Below are 18,208 nucleotides of genomic sequence, written 5' to 3' on the forward strand. Positions count from 1 at the left end.
AGGCCCAACTTAAGTTTAAAGATGGAAACAAAAATGGAGGCCCAAGTTGGATGAATTCGAAAGAAAATGAAGCGGTTGGGTTTTTAATTTTGGCTTATAAAGTAAAGAAAGTGACACTGGGTATGATTCGTATCTAAATGAATTAGGCGATGGTTACGTAATTGAGTGTGTGTTAAAGGAAACCCATGTCCATCCACGTGAATAAGGCGATTTCAATAATAAACTCGTGCTTCATGTTTCCTTCAACATAATAGGACCAGACTACCTAGCCAAAAGCAAAATAGAGGTACCTAAAGTAACCCCTTGCAAATCTCTTTCTTCACAATTTTACTTTTTTGCATCCAAATATCTTGTTGCTTTTTTCTCTCTTCCTCACTTTTTATCTCCTTCCTGTTCACATGGTTTTGCTTACCGCGTTCCTCCTTTTACCATAATTTTCACCAATCATTGTACTTCTACCCTCAAAATAAAGCCACCCACATGTGACCCAAGACTCTTCAACCTTGCTTCATTTTCTTTAACAACCATGGTGCCTGGTTCTTTCAATTCTAATGCTTTGTAATAATCATTTCAGAACATTCCTCAAAATTGTTACACTGTATATTTAAAGTCTTTAACTCACCACAATCTCAACAACGCTCTGTTTCCTTTCCTCGTTCCGCATGAAACAGTTTTATATATACGATGTTTCACATTGACGCGCAAATACATTTTTCATATTTTCTAGACCTTTTTGTGGGAATTTTTTTTGGACCTATACAAAATCCACATATAAATCACTAGAAAGTCGATCAAATATGAAAAATTCCATTAATGATAGTGAAAAAATAGAAGGAAGAGGAAATTGATCAATAGATCAAATTTTGACTCCGTATATGTTGTGTTTCTTTATGTACATAGAGAAGAATTTAGATTTGTAAAAATAGAATTTATCAAAAAGATAACATCAATTGAAGCAAAGCTTAATCTTACATAATTAAAGGTGTCTGAAAAAAAAAAAAAGAGGTTTATGTAAGATAAACAAAAGTATATCAGCTTTTATGCACAAAAAGTGGAGTAAGTGCATCTTACAATAATAAATAAAAAGATAATGGTATATTAGGTATCCTTGTTTTTCCTTTGGAACGACAAAAAACTTAGTTGAACTCGTATTACTAAAAACAAAAACTTTAAATTCAACTGAGGTTTTACCTGAAAAAGAAATATGTCTTAGTAATATGCAAAATAATAATATTTAAGGTAATAACATAAATTGGTTAAGGGGAGTTTAGCAAATTATACTCTCCTATGTTTCTAATGTTTGATTTAAAGTTGAGGAACGAAAGTTTGAGTTAAAAGTATGATGAGAACTTAATCTTGTCCAGAAAAAAGTTAGTAGAACACAGTTTATATTTGGATATTTCTTGTCCAAAAGTATGTTTAATGAAATGAAAATTGTTCGGATAAAGCTAATCAAGAATACTTTAATTGTGTAGTGGCTCAAAAGGGTCTCAAATTTATTAAAGGGATAACATTGACTGCATATACAAATTTGTAAAAGAGTAATATAGATGGTTAATTATTAAAATCCAAACTTTTATAAAAAAAAAATGTAAAATGAGTCAATCTCTGCTTCCAAAATAAACTCTATTTAGGGAATAATGTTAACGATAAAATGGTTCCTTGAGACAACCAAACATATAAAAACATGTGTAAGGCACAATATCTTGATGTTCCAAAGTGAAGTTTAAAGTCACCAAACATAATCACACAGGATAGTGGCATCCTTAAGTAGCCTGGTCTAAGAGAGGCCTATTGGACTTAACTGTAACAAAGGTTAATTTGAATCATATAGATTCACAGGTCTGTTTCCCTTTATTATATTGATTTAATCAGTTTATAAAAAAAATAAACAAAAAAATATATAATTAATAAGCTATAATCTCATTATGTTACAAAAATTTTAAAAAGCTATTTAAATAGCAATTGAAGGTGACTTTTTAACTTTTAACTACGTTAATTATTTATATATCTCTTTCAAAATATATTTAGTTTCCAACTCCTATTTTGATTCTAGCAACCTAGAGATTCTCCTACCTCAGACTTTAACTGCCATTATATATATATATTATATATACTCCGGACAATACACATACGTAGCTACTCGGCCATTTCCAAATACAATACGTACGTATGGTACCACGTACAGGTGTATGTTGCAACGCAAATATCATACACATGATTTAATAGTTAAAAACTACTAACATATTATCCATATCTTATCCTGTTCTATCATAAGTATAACATGTACTAATTAATTTCACAATTGCAGTTAACAATTTTTCCGCCTTCAACATAGTGGGAGATGGATATAGCTGATAAAATAGCTTAACTTAAAGATAAAACCATATACTATTACATTAATCATACACAGAGATACACTAATCCTACACGTAATAATAAATAATTAAGATGAGCTAGGACCAAATCCAGCCACTTGTGTGTTTAATTAGTGGTAACAGGAGCTTTCACTATGATGTCAATGAATGAAAAAAATGAGATGGTTTAAGTGGAGCACAAGTGCAGTGAGTTGATACACCCGCTACTGCTATAGCTCTGGTTTGGGTTGCAATGGGGGATCAACGTCATCAACATATACTCCCAATCATTGGACATTCATAGACACACTCCCACACGTGTCAAGCGTGGACCCCGCCTCGTAATTTTACCTTCGCCCGTAAGCTTAAAATGAAGGGACCCACTAGCTGAGGTCACCGAATAAAAAAGTAATTCCACCACCCTAGTGCTCACTGACTCAAAAGCCATCCCATGTACAACATAGGTTTTCAACACCATTTTCCCCATAATACCCTCTTAACCCTAACCAATTACGCGGTTTTAGCCCTACCGCATCTCCTTAAATACGACCGCCCTAAGCTGCGTTTCTTCCCTTTCTCCCTCCTCCCTTTCCCCATCCCTAGTTTCCACCCATGCTTTCTGCTCTTCCCTCTTCCGATTCTCTGCTGGGAAATGCATTCCCAGCCTTCGACTATGCTCTCGGGCCCTGGGATGGGCCTGAGTTTTTTAGCTTCAAGCCCACTAGCCCCAACCCCGTCACCTCCAGTTCCGCTTCGGACGACCCCAACCCAACCCCTGCCGACCAAAAACCGGCCTCGGACCAGTCGAACCGCGTTGTGTCCCTCACGGAGGAGCGAAAACGCAGGAGGATGATATCGAACCGGGATTCGGCCCGAAGGTCACGCATGCGTAAACAGAGACACCTAGAGAACTTACGGAACCAGACGAACCTGTTTCGCGTTGAAAACCGGGAACTGAACAACGGGTTTCAGTTCCTCCTTCACCACTGTAACCGTCTACGAACCGAAAACGAGTGGCTCCGGTCCGAACGAACCCTGCTCCGCCAAAAACTGGCCGACATAAATCAAATTTTGCTTTTCCGACAATTGCAACCATTTTCCACTGCATGGCCGTGCAATATTGTCATGGCAGAATAAAGCTTTGATCACCATTAACCACATAAACTACTAATCATAATTCAGCGTTCCTTAAGTAACTAAAGACGGTTAATATTTAGAGCAGTTAAAGGTGAAGTAGGGTGGGTGGTACCGGTTCTTTTTTTGGAAACACGGTTACGGTTTTGGAAAATACATGCTATTTTTTTTCAAAACCAGAAGGGTTATTAGTTATTACTATGTAAAGTATTACTTAGTGTTTTAGTTATTCTAGTGTGAATGTAGCTTTTTGTGGTTGTTTGCTGATCAAATGTTAATAAGAAATGAATAATCTTTAATTAAAAGAATTATTGTGACGAAGAGAAAAAAAAATAGTGCCGTCATAAAAATTACTATGCATATTTATGTGTATACATATATTTATATTGTCTTATTATACATTCATTTGTTCACTTTGTTGAGTTACAAACAATGTCGTTAACGCAAGGTTGTGGTGCGGAGACCAAATCATAGCAATAAGAATCAAAATGACAGCTAAGCCGAGAGTAAAAGGGAAAAAATAAAAACAGAAAATCAGATGACATAATATTGACCCAATTCGAGTCCAATGCCTTAAAAATACGCACACTCAGATCAAATCAACATAGATCTGACGTGCGCTGCATGAATGCTCGAACTAAATCATTTATAATTGGTGATATAATGGAATAAAAAAATGAAAGTGAGTGGTAATTATTAATTAAGTATTTAATATATATATATATATATATATATATATATATATATATATATATATATATATATATATTATGAATTATAATAATGTTTATGTCATTGCTCTATAACTCAATTCTAATAGCTGTCATGCAAAACAGTAGGTGCCAATATTGCTTGTCAAGCAATGTTCAATTAAACGTTTCTTTATGTCCAAATACTTTCCCTAATCTCTACTGTTTTCCTGTTGAAGTGAACGTGTACATATTATACGACGGCTAATATTATTTTTAATATTTGGATTTATCTTGTGTTGGACTCTCATGCAAACTATAGTTGGTATCTAATTTAATAAATTCGAATTTGAATATGAAGAATCACAAAGCAATCCATATAATGGATTTGACGACACATTTAACTCAGAAATTTAAATAAACGTGTTTATGTTTGTTTCATATATATTGGTCATCTTAAACATCTCCATAATTATAAAGCCATCCACTTTTTTAATTAAAAACCTTAAAATAATAAATTTGTAGATTATTTTTATGATATATTATTCTTCGTGCTAAGTCTGAAATTAGACTAATTATTAGATAAAAAATATTCAATATGGCTATCCCTTTTGTAATGGTACAGTGGATTATATATAGAAATGAACTCCATGTTTTTGTATATAAACTTAAATATTATTAACTTTGTGTATTTGTCTTAATTATACATACAATTATAAAAAATAAAAATATGTCTATATATACTATTCATGAAAACCTAGTACGTCACCCCTTTAATCAAGCAAAAGTAAAAACTTCATCCCTCTTTATCTTTAATATAGGTGATTGGTTTCGATTGAGATCAATTAATAAAGAAACAAGTAATACTAATATATTATAAAGTGATAGGTGCATGACTTTAAAGTAATTTATTTTAAACGTGAGGGGTCCGAGCTATATAATCAGAGACGTAGTAAATAAAATCACTAATCAATAAACAGTCTTTTTAAATGAAAATAAACAAAGAGCATCTCTACACCTAATTAACTTGATTGTCTTGCAAGAAATTAAGTATAATATATGATTAATTACACGTATAATAACGTTATATATCTCTTTCACTACTTTAGTTTCGCATAACATTTCGATTTCAGAGGTGTGGAAAATGAATATTCTGAGGTATATTTTGTAGGAAGGAGAGTGTGAACATCCTTAAGTGATACGTATTTCGTCACAACTGCTGCATTTGATTGGTTATAATTGTAAAAAACTTGGGGAGTTGTTTTACCTTTCTTCTTTTTAATTGAATAAAAACAGATCAAAAGTTGGCTTAAGTAAATATGTGCATCTAGATTGGCTACAATAAAAGATAGACGTAATAGTTGTCCAAAATAATGGCAATTAAAATTAATTTAATTTCGGAAATTACAATATAGATTTGAAATAACCATCTTCCATTCATTGCGTTGGGTCTTTCAAGAGATGATAGGAAGATACAACATCAATAAGATATGAATCTAACTCATACATAAGGAATTGACATTATCCTCAACCCAAAACCTTAAGACGAGAAGTTTATGGATCTTTATTCTTATATGATGCTCAACTTTCTTATTTTTACTTATTTGGGATTTAGACTCACACTTAAATTTTCAACAAATTGAGTATTGTTTAACTCAGGTGATGTGATGATGAACTGGTATGAGTACAAATAATAAGCATATTGATCTCTAAATAGTGTAGGATATTCAAATCTAAATAGTGTAAGATATTCAAATGAGTTTAAATTCTATATTAAATAAAGATAAAAAAAAATTAAATAACATTTAAAGAAGAAAGAAAGTCTATAATTTGTAAAATTAATTAAGGGTCGTTAAGATTGATGATTCTCACACGATCAAAAAACATAATAGAGCACGCACTAACCTTGATCCATGAGAGATCATGTGAATATGCATTCTTTAATTTATAATTTTGTATACTCTTCGACCACCGTTTTCCAAACTATTTCTTTGTCTTTCTTTCTCTTCTCATATGTTTTTGATGGGTTACTGTGAAAAAAACCTTATGGCCAGAGATAGGACCACAATCCCTTTTATAAACCAACGTCCATCGAGTTGGTGTTTATTTTATTTTAGTTTATTTTATTTTATTATCATTTCCCATAATAATAACCAATAAATCTTCAAATTTTATTAAATCACAATTGGGACATCATAATATTTCAAATGAGTCACTAATAGAATTAATTTGTCAACTATTCTAACAACATTGTCTTGAAATTTTTTATATTCTTTTAATTTTTTATTACTAATAGTATAAATTATTTTAATAAGGTACAACGTACCTATGCAATGAAATACTTTTTGCTGATTTTTCTAAATAGTTAATGTTGGTATTATTTTTCTAAGGCAACATAATTACCAAAATTTTCCTAAACAGTTGTATGCAAATAACAAATATTATAATTAATACGTAGTCAGTGAAAACTGGGTCAGATTCTTTAAACAATGTCTCGAGCTTTAATTTTCTCAACAATATATATAATTACGAGAATTGTTTTTTACTGAAGAGAGTAATGGAGAGTAGGTATGCCAAAAGTAAGTACATATGTTATAATATAAAAAAAAAGGTAAAAAGAACTAAGAAAAAATATGTAAAGAAAAGGCATGCATATCCTTCTGCTTTCGTAAAAGTCACCACATTAAGGTTTTCTAGTTATATAAAAAATAATATTAACTGTTAATGAGGCGTGGGAAACAACAGAAGTCTTTCTTATTTCTTAACACTTCATGGAAATTCACTAATAATGAATTTAGCGTTTCGATTTGCGTCCCATTTACTCGTGTATTAAATTCAATTATCCCACATTAATTGTAATTCTAAGTAACAAGAGAAAAATAAATTTTACATTCAAGTTACATGCATATGACTATAAGCAAATTAATATTATTTAAATGCATTGTTTTAGTTATATAGATCAACACAATTATCTACGTATGATATAAATATACATCATCTGATAAGTTTCGTCATGCATTTAGATTTAATTGAGGTTTTTGATGTCTTATTAACAATTAAGGTTCTAATTTATATGTTAATTTTTTGTTGTGAAAAAAATCATTCATCTATGTAACAATGTATATATCAATGTAATACATATTGTATATTATTGAGAGTGGAATGCGATATAATACTTTTTAGTTAGTTTTTGTTTTTTGTTTTTCCTTTTGATGTCTTTGACTACATTACTTAGAAGTATATGTAATTGAAAGCACATCTAAACCTAACCCTTACATAATCTATATTAAAAATGGAAACAATCCATTTTAAATATAAATTCTGATCCTGGAAACATTTTGCTTCAATTAGAATGGAGTGAGTCACTATCGGTGGAGTTAGGTATGAGTTCCAGCCATTTCAAATCGTGAATTAATCACTCTCAGCAATAAATATTCTGAACATGCCATCGTCTTAATCTTTGTCCTCTCTTGGTTGCGTGTTCTTCTTCTTTACTTCCAGATTACATTCTGCACCGCTTATCAAACTTTTCTTTCTCTAAAGCAAAGGAAAAACTCATGCAGCTCTTTAAAGTGTTCGATAATGACAAATATCAATTATTTTAAACTTACATTTAAGGGAGATATAAATGTTTTAATGCAAGGGCTATGTATTAAATATCAAACAACTTCTTTGGCAAAATAAATAATTAAAAATGTGTTTGGATCCATTCATGTACTATCAAAAATGAATAGGAGATGAGAAAAAGGTTTATGTTTATATTTAGATCAATTTTCACTCTTTTCTTTCTTTCTTTTTCCCACTTTCTTTCTTTTTTTTCTCAACGCAAACAAATTATAAATGAAGAAATCTGGTCCTTCGCAATAAATTATTTGAAATGTTAATTTTAACCTCTCATATCTCAACATATTTTATGACAGGACAGTTATATATGTTAACACAATCAATTCAAAAGTTATAAAACGATCAAATTAACGAATTAACTAAATTTTGGATATAAAAATATTAGAAAAATTTAATAAAATTTATGAATTTCAATAAAAATAAATTTTAGAACTTTTTTTTTTCTTTCCTTTCAATAATGTATCCTTAGCTTCATGCCTCTCCTACTACTAAGACAATACTCCTACCCCATTACTTCACTTTCTCATAATTAATGAAGAGTAAATTAATTAATCTATGTAAAATGTTATGACAACTTTTGTAGGGTGCATTTTATACTATTTTTTGTTTTAGATGAAAGTTTGAAGAACAGTATATGAAAAACAGAACAAAAACTATATATTCCTTCCATGCACATTTTTTTAACAAGATTGTTTCACCATAAACTATCTACCTAAATAAGATTGTTTCACCTCTCTATATATAGATAAAGTATGAGATTAAATAAGGTTATGTCCATTGGTAGAAGTGCCTTAGCCTCTAAGACATTTTTTGTCCTATAAACAATGATTACAACATATGTTATTAATTTGAGACCTTCTGCTCCTCAATTTGAGGAACTTGCTTTAATGATTACCCGGGATATTGGATCCTTAAACTAAGAACTTTAATCTTTAAAATGGAGTGAAGGTATATTGGAAGATTATCCATGGCTTACAAAGGATAATAGATACCTCATAAGATTTCAAAGTAATGGCACCAAAGATCTTATTGCTACTCTATAGATAGAGACTAAAATAATTACTCCAACAGCTAACTCGAAACTGAAAAATCTATTTAACAACTGAGAGTTGACAGAAAAAACATTAAATGAATCATCATTAAATTATAGGAGTTGTGTGAAATTATCAATTGCAATAACTTCTATCAAAGTTTAAATTTTATTTTATTGATAAAATATATTTTTAATTAATTTTTAAAATTTTATAACATTTTATTTATATATTTATAAATTATATTTATTTCATTTTTAATTATTATTGATATTTTATATTGTGTATATATTTTGTAAATTTAAATATTTCTACTTCGATTTAAAATAAGCAAGAGAAATGCAATTTTTATATAAATATAAAATATTTAAAATAAAGAAAGAAATAGAGTTCGGATAACAGTTTAATACGAAATATTTTTTAAAATAATAAAAATAAAAAAAACTACCATCTATCAATATCAATATTAATGTATTGAAGTATATAGTTTTAAAATAATGAAATGAATGTTTAAATAATATAGTTATTAAAATAAATTATATATACTATGAAATATAATAATAATAATAATAAATATATTCTTTTATAATTTTTAATATCTTATTAATAAAAGATTACACAATAGAAAAAATAATTCGTAAAAAATAAATATAAATATAAAAACTAGAAAATAGTATTTCAAAAATTAAACTTTTAGTAAAACAATTTTTTTACTAAATAACAATATTACATCATCCAAATTTTCTAAACAAAATGTCCTTACACTATTTAATTCAATTAAGTGGGTGCATCTTTATAGCCGTAGTTTGTGGCTAACCTATCTATTGTAACGTGTTGTCTTAATTAAACTTTGACTTGAAGAAATTTGTTTATTTTAGGGTTGAATATGTTTTTTGTCCATTAACTTTTAGTAAATTTTGGATTTAGTCTATTTTGAAATTTTGGACTAATTTAGTCTTTCATCTTTCGAAATACGTAGATTTAGTCATTTTAATCAAATTTTGTTAGGTTTATTTGATGTTTCGTACGCATTTCAGGATTGTATTTGAATTGTTTATACTCTTTGACACATTTTTGCTTTAATGTTAAGTCAAATACTATTAAGAAACGCGTTTGAAATGTCAAATAAACTTAACAAAATCTTATTAAAAGGACTAAATTCACGTATTTCAAAAAATGAAAGACTAAATTGGTCCAAAGTTTCGAAATAGACTAATTTCAAAATTCACTAAAAGTTAAGGAAGCAAAAACATATTTAACCATTTATTTTATTACAATTTTAATATATTTTCATGATTATAATTAACTATGCTCAACTTAAAATAATTACACATTCAATATTTTGGCGTAATTTCTACCCTCTTCCAATAGTAAAGAGCAAAAAACTGTAGGTGGTGAATTGAAGATTATCCATATAAATAAATGAGTCAAAATTCAATGATATAATGTAGCATAAAAAATGTCTTATTATACTCCCCCCGAAATTCCTCTACATTATCATCCATCAAGAATTTTTAATGTTTTATTTATAGTTACGTGGGGGCAAAATTAACTGTAAAATTAGTTAGAAATTTCTGACTCAACATTGTAAAAACAAGTTTCTAGTTGAAAAAAGATAATTATTTGCTGAAAACTATTATGTGTTTTAAGGTAAATTTTTTTCAATGAATTGCTTGATAAATCTAAAATCACATAAATAGATATATGATGTTATATATCAACTTTATTTCTTGAATATATATTTTCCGTTGGAAATTTACAGTTTTACTTTCTAATTGATTTTAACTTTTTTTTTATTTGCACATCAATCATTTTAATTGCATATAATACTAAGAAAAAGGAATCTTCCCATTTACAAATGCTATTAATAAAAAACAATAGCAACAATATAATAAAGGTTTCAGCCAAGAAAAAGTTGTTTTCATTTTATTTATGATTAAGACTATCTAATAATTTTCTTCTTTTTTTTATAAGAATCTTACAAAATGATCCCTATAATCTTAAGAAACAGATAAATAAGTAAATTGCATCCCGTGAATGTTAGAAGTTTATGGGACTTTTCCGAAAATTTAAGTCTACAGAGGCTATATTAAGGTGTTTTTGTTTTATTTTTATTAGTAATAGACATCTATTATTTCACACATTTTATATTAAACACCTTTTCGGTGGCATTTCAAATCATACCTAATTCTTATAGGATGACAAAGAAAAATTGCTCTGTCCAAAAAGAAACAATGCGAAATTGTCATTGTCATAACTTATACCCAAATCGCGTAGGTAATTGCAAATTTGTCATATGCCTTCATCCAAGTTGAACCATCTTGGTACATTTATTTGTTCACATTGAGTTGGATAGGATTTAACAAATATGTTATCTTACCTATTAAAAAAATATTAAGTAAGTTAGATTGAGTTTTAACATTTCTTTTATTTTAAATTCGATCAAACTCAATTTATTACTAAACAGATTAGATTTGGACTAGGGTAGAGATGTCAAAACAATATGTAACACAAATTTTCAAAATACATATAAAAATAGGTTTTAAGTTTACCTTTTATTACCCATACTAAAAACTCATAACTCAATTCATACAATAATAAGTTACTTCTGCTAGATTAGTTTTTGACCAAGTATAAATAAAATTAAGTCAATTAAATTGAATTTGTATCACGATCCATCATCAAGTAAAGGCCCTCAATTTTGTCTATAATGAAAATATCATTCTTTCTTTTATAGCATTTTCGCGGAAAATTTTTCACTATTTAATATTTCTGTTTTTGTTTTTTTTATGATACTATTTTCGAAAAAAAATCTTATTATCTTTTTCTGAGTACAATCCTTTAATATTTAAAATTTCAGAGGCAAAGTTTGCAACTAAAACTTTTATCGGTTAACACTTTTACTAACTATTACAGTTTACAGACTAATTAAATTGATGATTTAAAATTTAAAATTTGTTTATCATTTAATTTATTGCAAAAAATATTTTGATTGCTCATTATATTTTAAAATCCTAATATTGATAATGTATGATTATAAAAACCATATTGCTAGTTTTAAAAACTAATTTTTTCTATCATTATTACTAATGAAAACACGTTTTCTTTTCATTTTTTTATTTAAAAATACAGCTTTTTTTAGAAAAGTATATATTTATCAAAAAGAATGGCTAAAAAATAGTTATTTTAAGTGGGAAGTTATATATTGATAATTGATGAGATTATTTGTGCAGATATACATTTTATTAAATAATTTTTTTTGTTAATAATTACAATAAACATAAATATAAATTTTATTAAAGGATAACATTATCAAACTAAAAAGTATGCCTTTATATGACAGTATAAGATAATTTCAGCACTAAATCCGTATTTCACTTATTATTTTGTGGATGTCTGTTGTAGGATTGTTTTTGCCGAAAGAGGTAAAAATAAATAAAGGAAGGCGATGTAAATAGGTAAAATTGACTAAATAGTATGGGCTTCTATAGATTTGAAAATATGGGCCTTAGCCTTCAAGCTGTTTTGCTTCGGATGGTGGCCCAATTCTCATGTGTAGACTCACTTGGGTCCAGAGAACAAAAATAAAATAATTTCAAATTAGGGTTTTTTGTTATCCTGTGGGTTATGTCTTCACTCTGCGTCGCTCTGTATCGAAATCTTTCTGCAGAGCGTTTCTTTCATGGGGCATGTCTCTCTCGTATCCTGAATGCCTCTTTTTTTTTTTTTTTTAATTTCTAATTCTCGTTGTGTTTGTTCCTTCTTCTTCTTTTTTTTTTTTTTACATTTTAATTTTCGGTTCTGCAAATCTTGAATTTTCAATGCACGTTCTTTCCCCTTTTTTGTTACGATCAAGGCTGTGATGACCGATAACATTTCTCGATCCTGATAAAAACCAAAGCAAGTCGTTTGCTCTGTGATGACAGTGTTTGTGCGTGTCTGAGCCTACCATTTCCTTTCAACTTTTCTTCATGTTACTGTTGGAACAATTTGACAAAACATTTCATCAGTTTGTTAAATTGCAGTTTCTTATATTTCTGGTGTAAAATCGTTAGTTCCCTCGTCAAATCACTTGCTCTATCTTCTGCATTGAATGCTGCTATATCCATTAATCCATGTGATACGGTAGGAATGCTGCAAGGAATGTTTTTGGATAAACTTGACTAATTTCTTTGTTTTGCGTCTTAAGGTCTAGCCTGTCTCATGTGGACGAGATATCTTCTCTTTTTCTTTATCCATGTGTTAAGGTCTAAAGGGAGGGATTTCAGGATTTGTATCAATATCTTTCTAAAACCAGCTTCTTAAATCTTTCCGAAGATACAGTCGTTGATCAACTTAAAGGACAGTGTCAAATTCTAAAATTTTCGTATACCCACAATCAATCCAGATAAAAAAGATGTTTAGAGTGCAGGATCACGATATAGCAATCTTTCTATTGAAAATTGAAAGTCTAGATTTTGTTCCTATAACGCTTCTTCCTACACCGAGAGCTCTGTTTTGTATTACTCTCCTATAACTTTGCTCAATAAATTTGAAGGTCTTAATGTTATGTAAGTCAAAGTATGTAAACGATGTCCTCAAAGAACTTTGATTTCTCACTTTTAGTGGTACCCTTGTTCGAGCCCACTTTAGGAGTATCAAAGGCTGATAGAAACAACAGAACATATGCAGTTCCATCCAAAAACAAAGCAATAGTATCAAAGCAATAGTATCAGCATGATAAGACGAGAAAACAGCACAAAGAAGAGAAGGGTGCTTACTCCCATTTCTGATTATTACTAAGTCTCTAAGATTAGAATGATTGTCTTTTAGCTATTCAGGTCTTTATAATCAAAGAGATGAGGTAAGACGTAGCTCATGACAGTTATTAATTACTACATCATCAGACCTCGTTAATATTTCTAATTTGATTACAATGGAGTTTTTTCACAACTACATAATTTCGTTGATGATAACAATTGCCATTAGTTATACAGATGAACAAGAAGTATGAACACCCTTTAATATTTAAGAAAATGATACCCCAGATAGATGACTTATGAGTGCAGTAGCAGTGATATACCTGAAAGGCAACAATGGTGAGAAAAAGGCATGAAGATACGCTTCCCCATCGCCCCACACGAAAAGGATGGTGAAATGTAAAGAAAGCAAAGTTTGCCGAGGCATTGCAGAAGCTACTTTACTGGCCATATGCCACATAATTTTCAGGCAAACTGTTAATTGGTCTCTGGTATTTGGTGAGTGGATATACTCATCATTACCACTATAAAAAAGAGTGTCTCTTTATCTTTCTCAACATTCCTCCTAGTCTTGTTCTGCTTCTTTTTTCACTGCCAAAAACCCCCTCACCCATCTCTTTTTCTCAAACCAAATCATGGGCTCTAGAATTTCTGTCTCCATGAACTTGGTCACGCAAATTTGCATGCAAACTAATGATGATATTCATCAAAGTGAATCTAAATTTAAGGTTTTTGTATGGGCACTCCCCATTAATTGCACACGCTGTATGAGACTGAAATAAAGTGTATATGAGTCGCTTCTAAAGTTGAGACTCACAGGAGCCAAGTCGAATTCAAATCTGATCCCTAACACACGTAGTTCTTTACCAAATTGTAACTGCAAATTTGTAATAGAAAACTAATAAAACTATACTTGTGAGGCCAAAAACAAAAGGAAGAAAAAGAAACTTGAATAGCACTAGAACTCCGTATGCATTCTTTCGTGTTTGTTGCTGCTGTTTTGGTTCTTATGGCGTTGTCGTACATGTGGACCTCAAAGGATATTGTTGTTTAGCGATTCCAGTACTTTACTGTCTGTACTGATATTAAATAACCAGCGACGATGTCTTGCAAGCCTTTATTATTATATGCTAATTATAAAAGTTAATGTGTGTACCGTATAAAAAGTACGTTTTTTTTAATGTCCTTCACTTCATCATTCCTGCAATTTCTCTCTAATTTGATTAAGAGGGCACACTCTAAGACCAATTTAATGGTAAGAAAAACCATTATCAATATCTTCCTGGTCATCATCAGAAATATACCATTATCTTTATTCTTGTCCTCGTCATCATAATTCTTTTTATAAGATTAACTTTTTGCGTTTGTGTATAACTCATAGTATATATGAATGATTGTCTGTGAAGTTACATGAAATAGGAGATAAGATAGAAACTGGTGTTCTTATCCTTTTGTATTAACTCCTATTCATCTTTTTTGCAGTGATCTTTCTTCTTACATGGTCTTTTTTGTTTCAAAACCGATGACGTGCCTCTTAATAGCCTCCAGAACATGGCTTTCTAGAGTGGACCAAATTGACCAATCCATATGCTTAGACAATAACCTATACACATTTTTTGACGTTAATGGTGCTTTTACGTTTTTTTTATTGGATTGCACCACATGGAGTGGAGTGGCACAGTTTTTTCTCTCCCACTCAGGGAATTCATATATCCCATGTTTCATTGGGATACCTTTGTGGGACCCGCGTCGGGAATGTCCAAAGAATATGAGAAGTGCTTTATATAAATATATTGAAAACATGGTTCGTGAAAAAACAAAAAACTGAAAAGAAGAATTAAAAGAAAGGTTGTGCAGGAGTAGTGAGTTTTGTGACTTAATATTCCCTTTTTGGTTTTAATGCGAGTGTTGAGCAGAAATAAATAATGGCGAAAAGCACATGAAAAGAAAAGTTGAGGCTCTTCTACTTCTATGCAATCATGGTTACCCATGTCACATTGGGTCAGATTAGATCTTATGAGATATCATAATGCAACACTTTCTTCAGCAACCATTACATGTTGTAGAACATCACACCATTCACCTTAATTGCATGCTCTAGAATGGTGAAACTTGCTTTGTTCTTGAATGCAACAACCAGAGGTTTCACAATTTCTGTCAAGACAAAGACATAATCTTGTATTAAAATCTGACGTTTTGTGAAAACACTGGTAAAATAAGTTCAGTGATTGATGCAGAAGGAGTGGAAAATCATTATGAAGGAGATTAAAATAATTCTAAATTAAGATGACCCCACAGCTCATTGGAATTAAAAGTTATAAAGACATCCCAGTCCTTTGAACAAATATTGGTCATACCTAAAGTTAAGTTAAATAACCCCTTTTCAAATTAATAGCTAAATATAATAATAATAATAATAATTTAATTTTATCTATCTTCAGCATAACTTTTTATATTAATAATTTTATTTAATAAGCAATGAAAATATGAAAACCACGTCGTGAATGAATGTCCAATAATACCAAAAGTTTTTGTATTTCTTATAGTGCTCAAGTTGATAAAAAAATTTAGAAGAAAAAGAATAATAAAATATCTTTTATAAGTTGTTTTCTTACATAATTTAGAATTATCTTATATATATTCGTAATTTTTTTTATATAATTTTTCTAATTCTTATTTTTAAATTCTGCAAATATTAATTTTACTTTATGAAAAAAAAATCTTTTAAGTTATTTAGAAAAAAAATTGTCCAAATAAGTTCATAAGCGATACAGGTCTATCAATGAAAATTTTGTCCTAAAATATAGTTTTTTTTTTTTTACTTAATAACAAAAGAGATTGCATTATGCCAAATTTGTTAAAAAAAAATCAATTCATCAAAAAGAAATTTGAATCAGTGCATTTAATACAATTAATTCTAATATTTTTTAAACCAATAACTAACAAATACTCAACATTTGTAGTTATTTCAAAGATATATTAAATATAACCCTACTATCAGCGTGCTAAAAAACTGGGATTTGATTATAAGCTTGATTGTAAAATATACTTTTAAGTAAATTATGTTAAAAGTAAATTTGTGTTATAATATAAGTAATTTACAAATGATTTTTACAATGTCTTTCAAACCTATTTTTATTCTTGTCTTATGTCTTAAATAACAGTGGTTTTAATTATTACTTTTTTCTGTATAGCTTATTGAGTTTTTCTTTCCCTCGAGGTTTGGGATTAACATATTTGAAGTCGTTTATGTTATTCTCAACTATTTTTCGTAACATAGATTTTTAATTAAGCTAATGTGCAATGTTAGACTTTTTAAAGCATAGAAATATATAAAGAAACAAACATTTTTAGAGAAAAACAAATAACGAGTAGATTTCAGTTTTAACCTTCTTTTCTAATAAATCGATATTATTTAAAATAATTAAAAAGTCTCGAATGAACCAGTCTATTTCCATTTCTTAAAACTATAATGATGTTTATCTTGAATTGTGTACGATGATGTTTAATTTTTTATTTAAATAAAATTCAGAAACATTTACTCCAACATATTTTCTTTTACAATTCATGTAACAATTAACAATAAAATAATCAAATACAGACCTGGTTCAACGAATTGTCAGTTAAAATAAATATTCTTATTTTTACTAATTTATCGCTGTTTGTAAAGGATAAATATTAAGAAAATCAACTATATTCCCTATTTTTCACTCAATGAATATTAATAAAGTAGAATAATAAAAAAGATTATAAAACTTTTTTTAATATAAAAATATATATATTAAATATACAGATAAATGTGTTAATTTATGTTATGCATATATTAAGAAGGAAAAGTTTGGTGAGGCATGATTCCTTACGTCATCACAACCGAGATCTGCCTCTGTTCTCGCCATTAATTCAATTTTAGTGGCTCAGTTGGTAGTTGCATCTAATGTTAGGTATAGTTGTACCCAAAGAAAAAAAAAAAACTAAAAATATATACAATTGTTTAGGTGTTTTTGGTATTAACTTTTAGTTAAACTTTAAGTTTAGTTTTGAAAATTCTGGTAACAAAGATTTGTACTTCAAATATTGAATAGGAATTTTCCTTTTGGTATGAGAGTAACACAAAAAGTAAAGAAAAAAACTTTAAAGATCGTAAATAAATTTTGTCCACTCTATCTTGGGTGCACTACAGGACTTCGTGTCTCGTTCTCTCTTTTTTTTTTCCCTTACTAATATTAAGCATGGTGATAATTACGTGTTGCTTTAATGCTTTAACATCAAATAATAACATTTTTCACACTTTAATAAACTTTTTCCTTTTGTCTCATTTTATTATCATTTAAGGTAAGTATGTATATTAAAAATTTAATTAAATCAAATTTTAAAATAAAATAAGGTCGATAAAGATTACTTCAATAAATATCCCACGCTAATAAAATAATCATAAAAAGCAAAAGATAAATTTATTTACCCACTAAGAAGACGAGGGGTTTACAAAACTATGCATGGGTTAGATTCTAAAATAAGTGAGATCATTGTCTTAAAAAAAGGTAAAAAAAGATTCATAACTAGCAGTGACGTCATAATTGTTACATGAAAATTCCAGAACCTATTTAATCACATTGTTATTTGTATGTTTTGAATAA

General features: G+C 29.0%; 1 protein-coding gene and 1 non-coding gene across 2 annotated transcripts; both read left to right on the forward strand.

The window, feature by feature from the left end:
* The first annotated feature begins 2,573 nt into the window (after positions 1-2,573).
* Positions 2,574-3,824, forward strand: LOC114173076 (bZIP transcription factor 53-like). Its single transcript, XM_028057294.1, has one exon. The coding sequence runs from the start codon at positions 2,970-2,972 to the stop codon at positions 3,492-3,494; it is 525 nt and encodes a 174-aa protein (XP_027913095.1). The 5' UTR covers positions 2,574-2,969; the 3' UTR covers positions 3,495-3,824.
* An 8,865-nt stretch (positions 3,825-12,689) lies between these two features.
* LOC114174785 lies at positions 12,690-12,783 on the forward strand. The gene has a single exon (XR_003602746.1). It is a non-coding gene; the product is annotated as a small nucleolar RNA snoR126 (small nucleolar RNA).
* Positions 12,784-18,208: the final 5,425 nt, after the last annotated feature.

Source organism: Vigna unguiculata, chromosome 2 (assembly GCF_004118075.2).
Source record: "Vigna unguiculata cultivar IT97K-499-35 chromosome 2, ASM411807v1, whole genome shotgun sequence".
In the NCBI taxonomy this organism is placed as follows: domain Eukaryota; kingdom Viridiplantae; phylum Streptophyta; class Magnoliopsida; order Fabales; family Fabaceae; genus Vigna; species Vigna unguiculata.

Excerpts from the sequence above, each read along its gene's own strand:
- LOC114173076 (XM_028057294.1), top strand. The coding sequence starts at position 2,970 with ATGCTTTCTGCTCTTCCCTCTTCCGATTCTCTGCTGGGAAATGCATTC.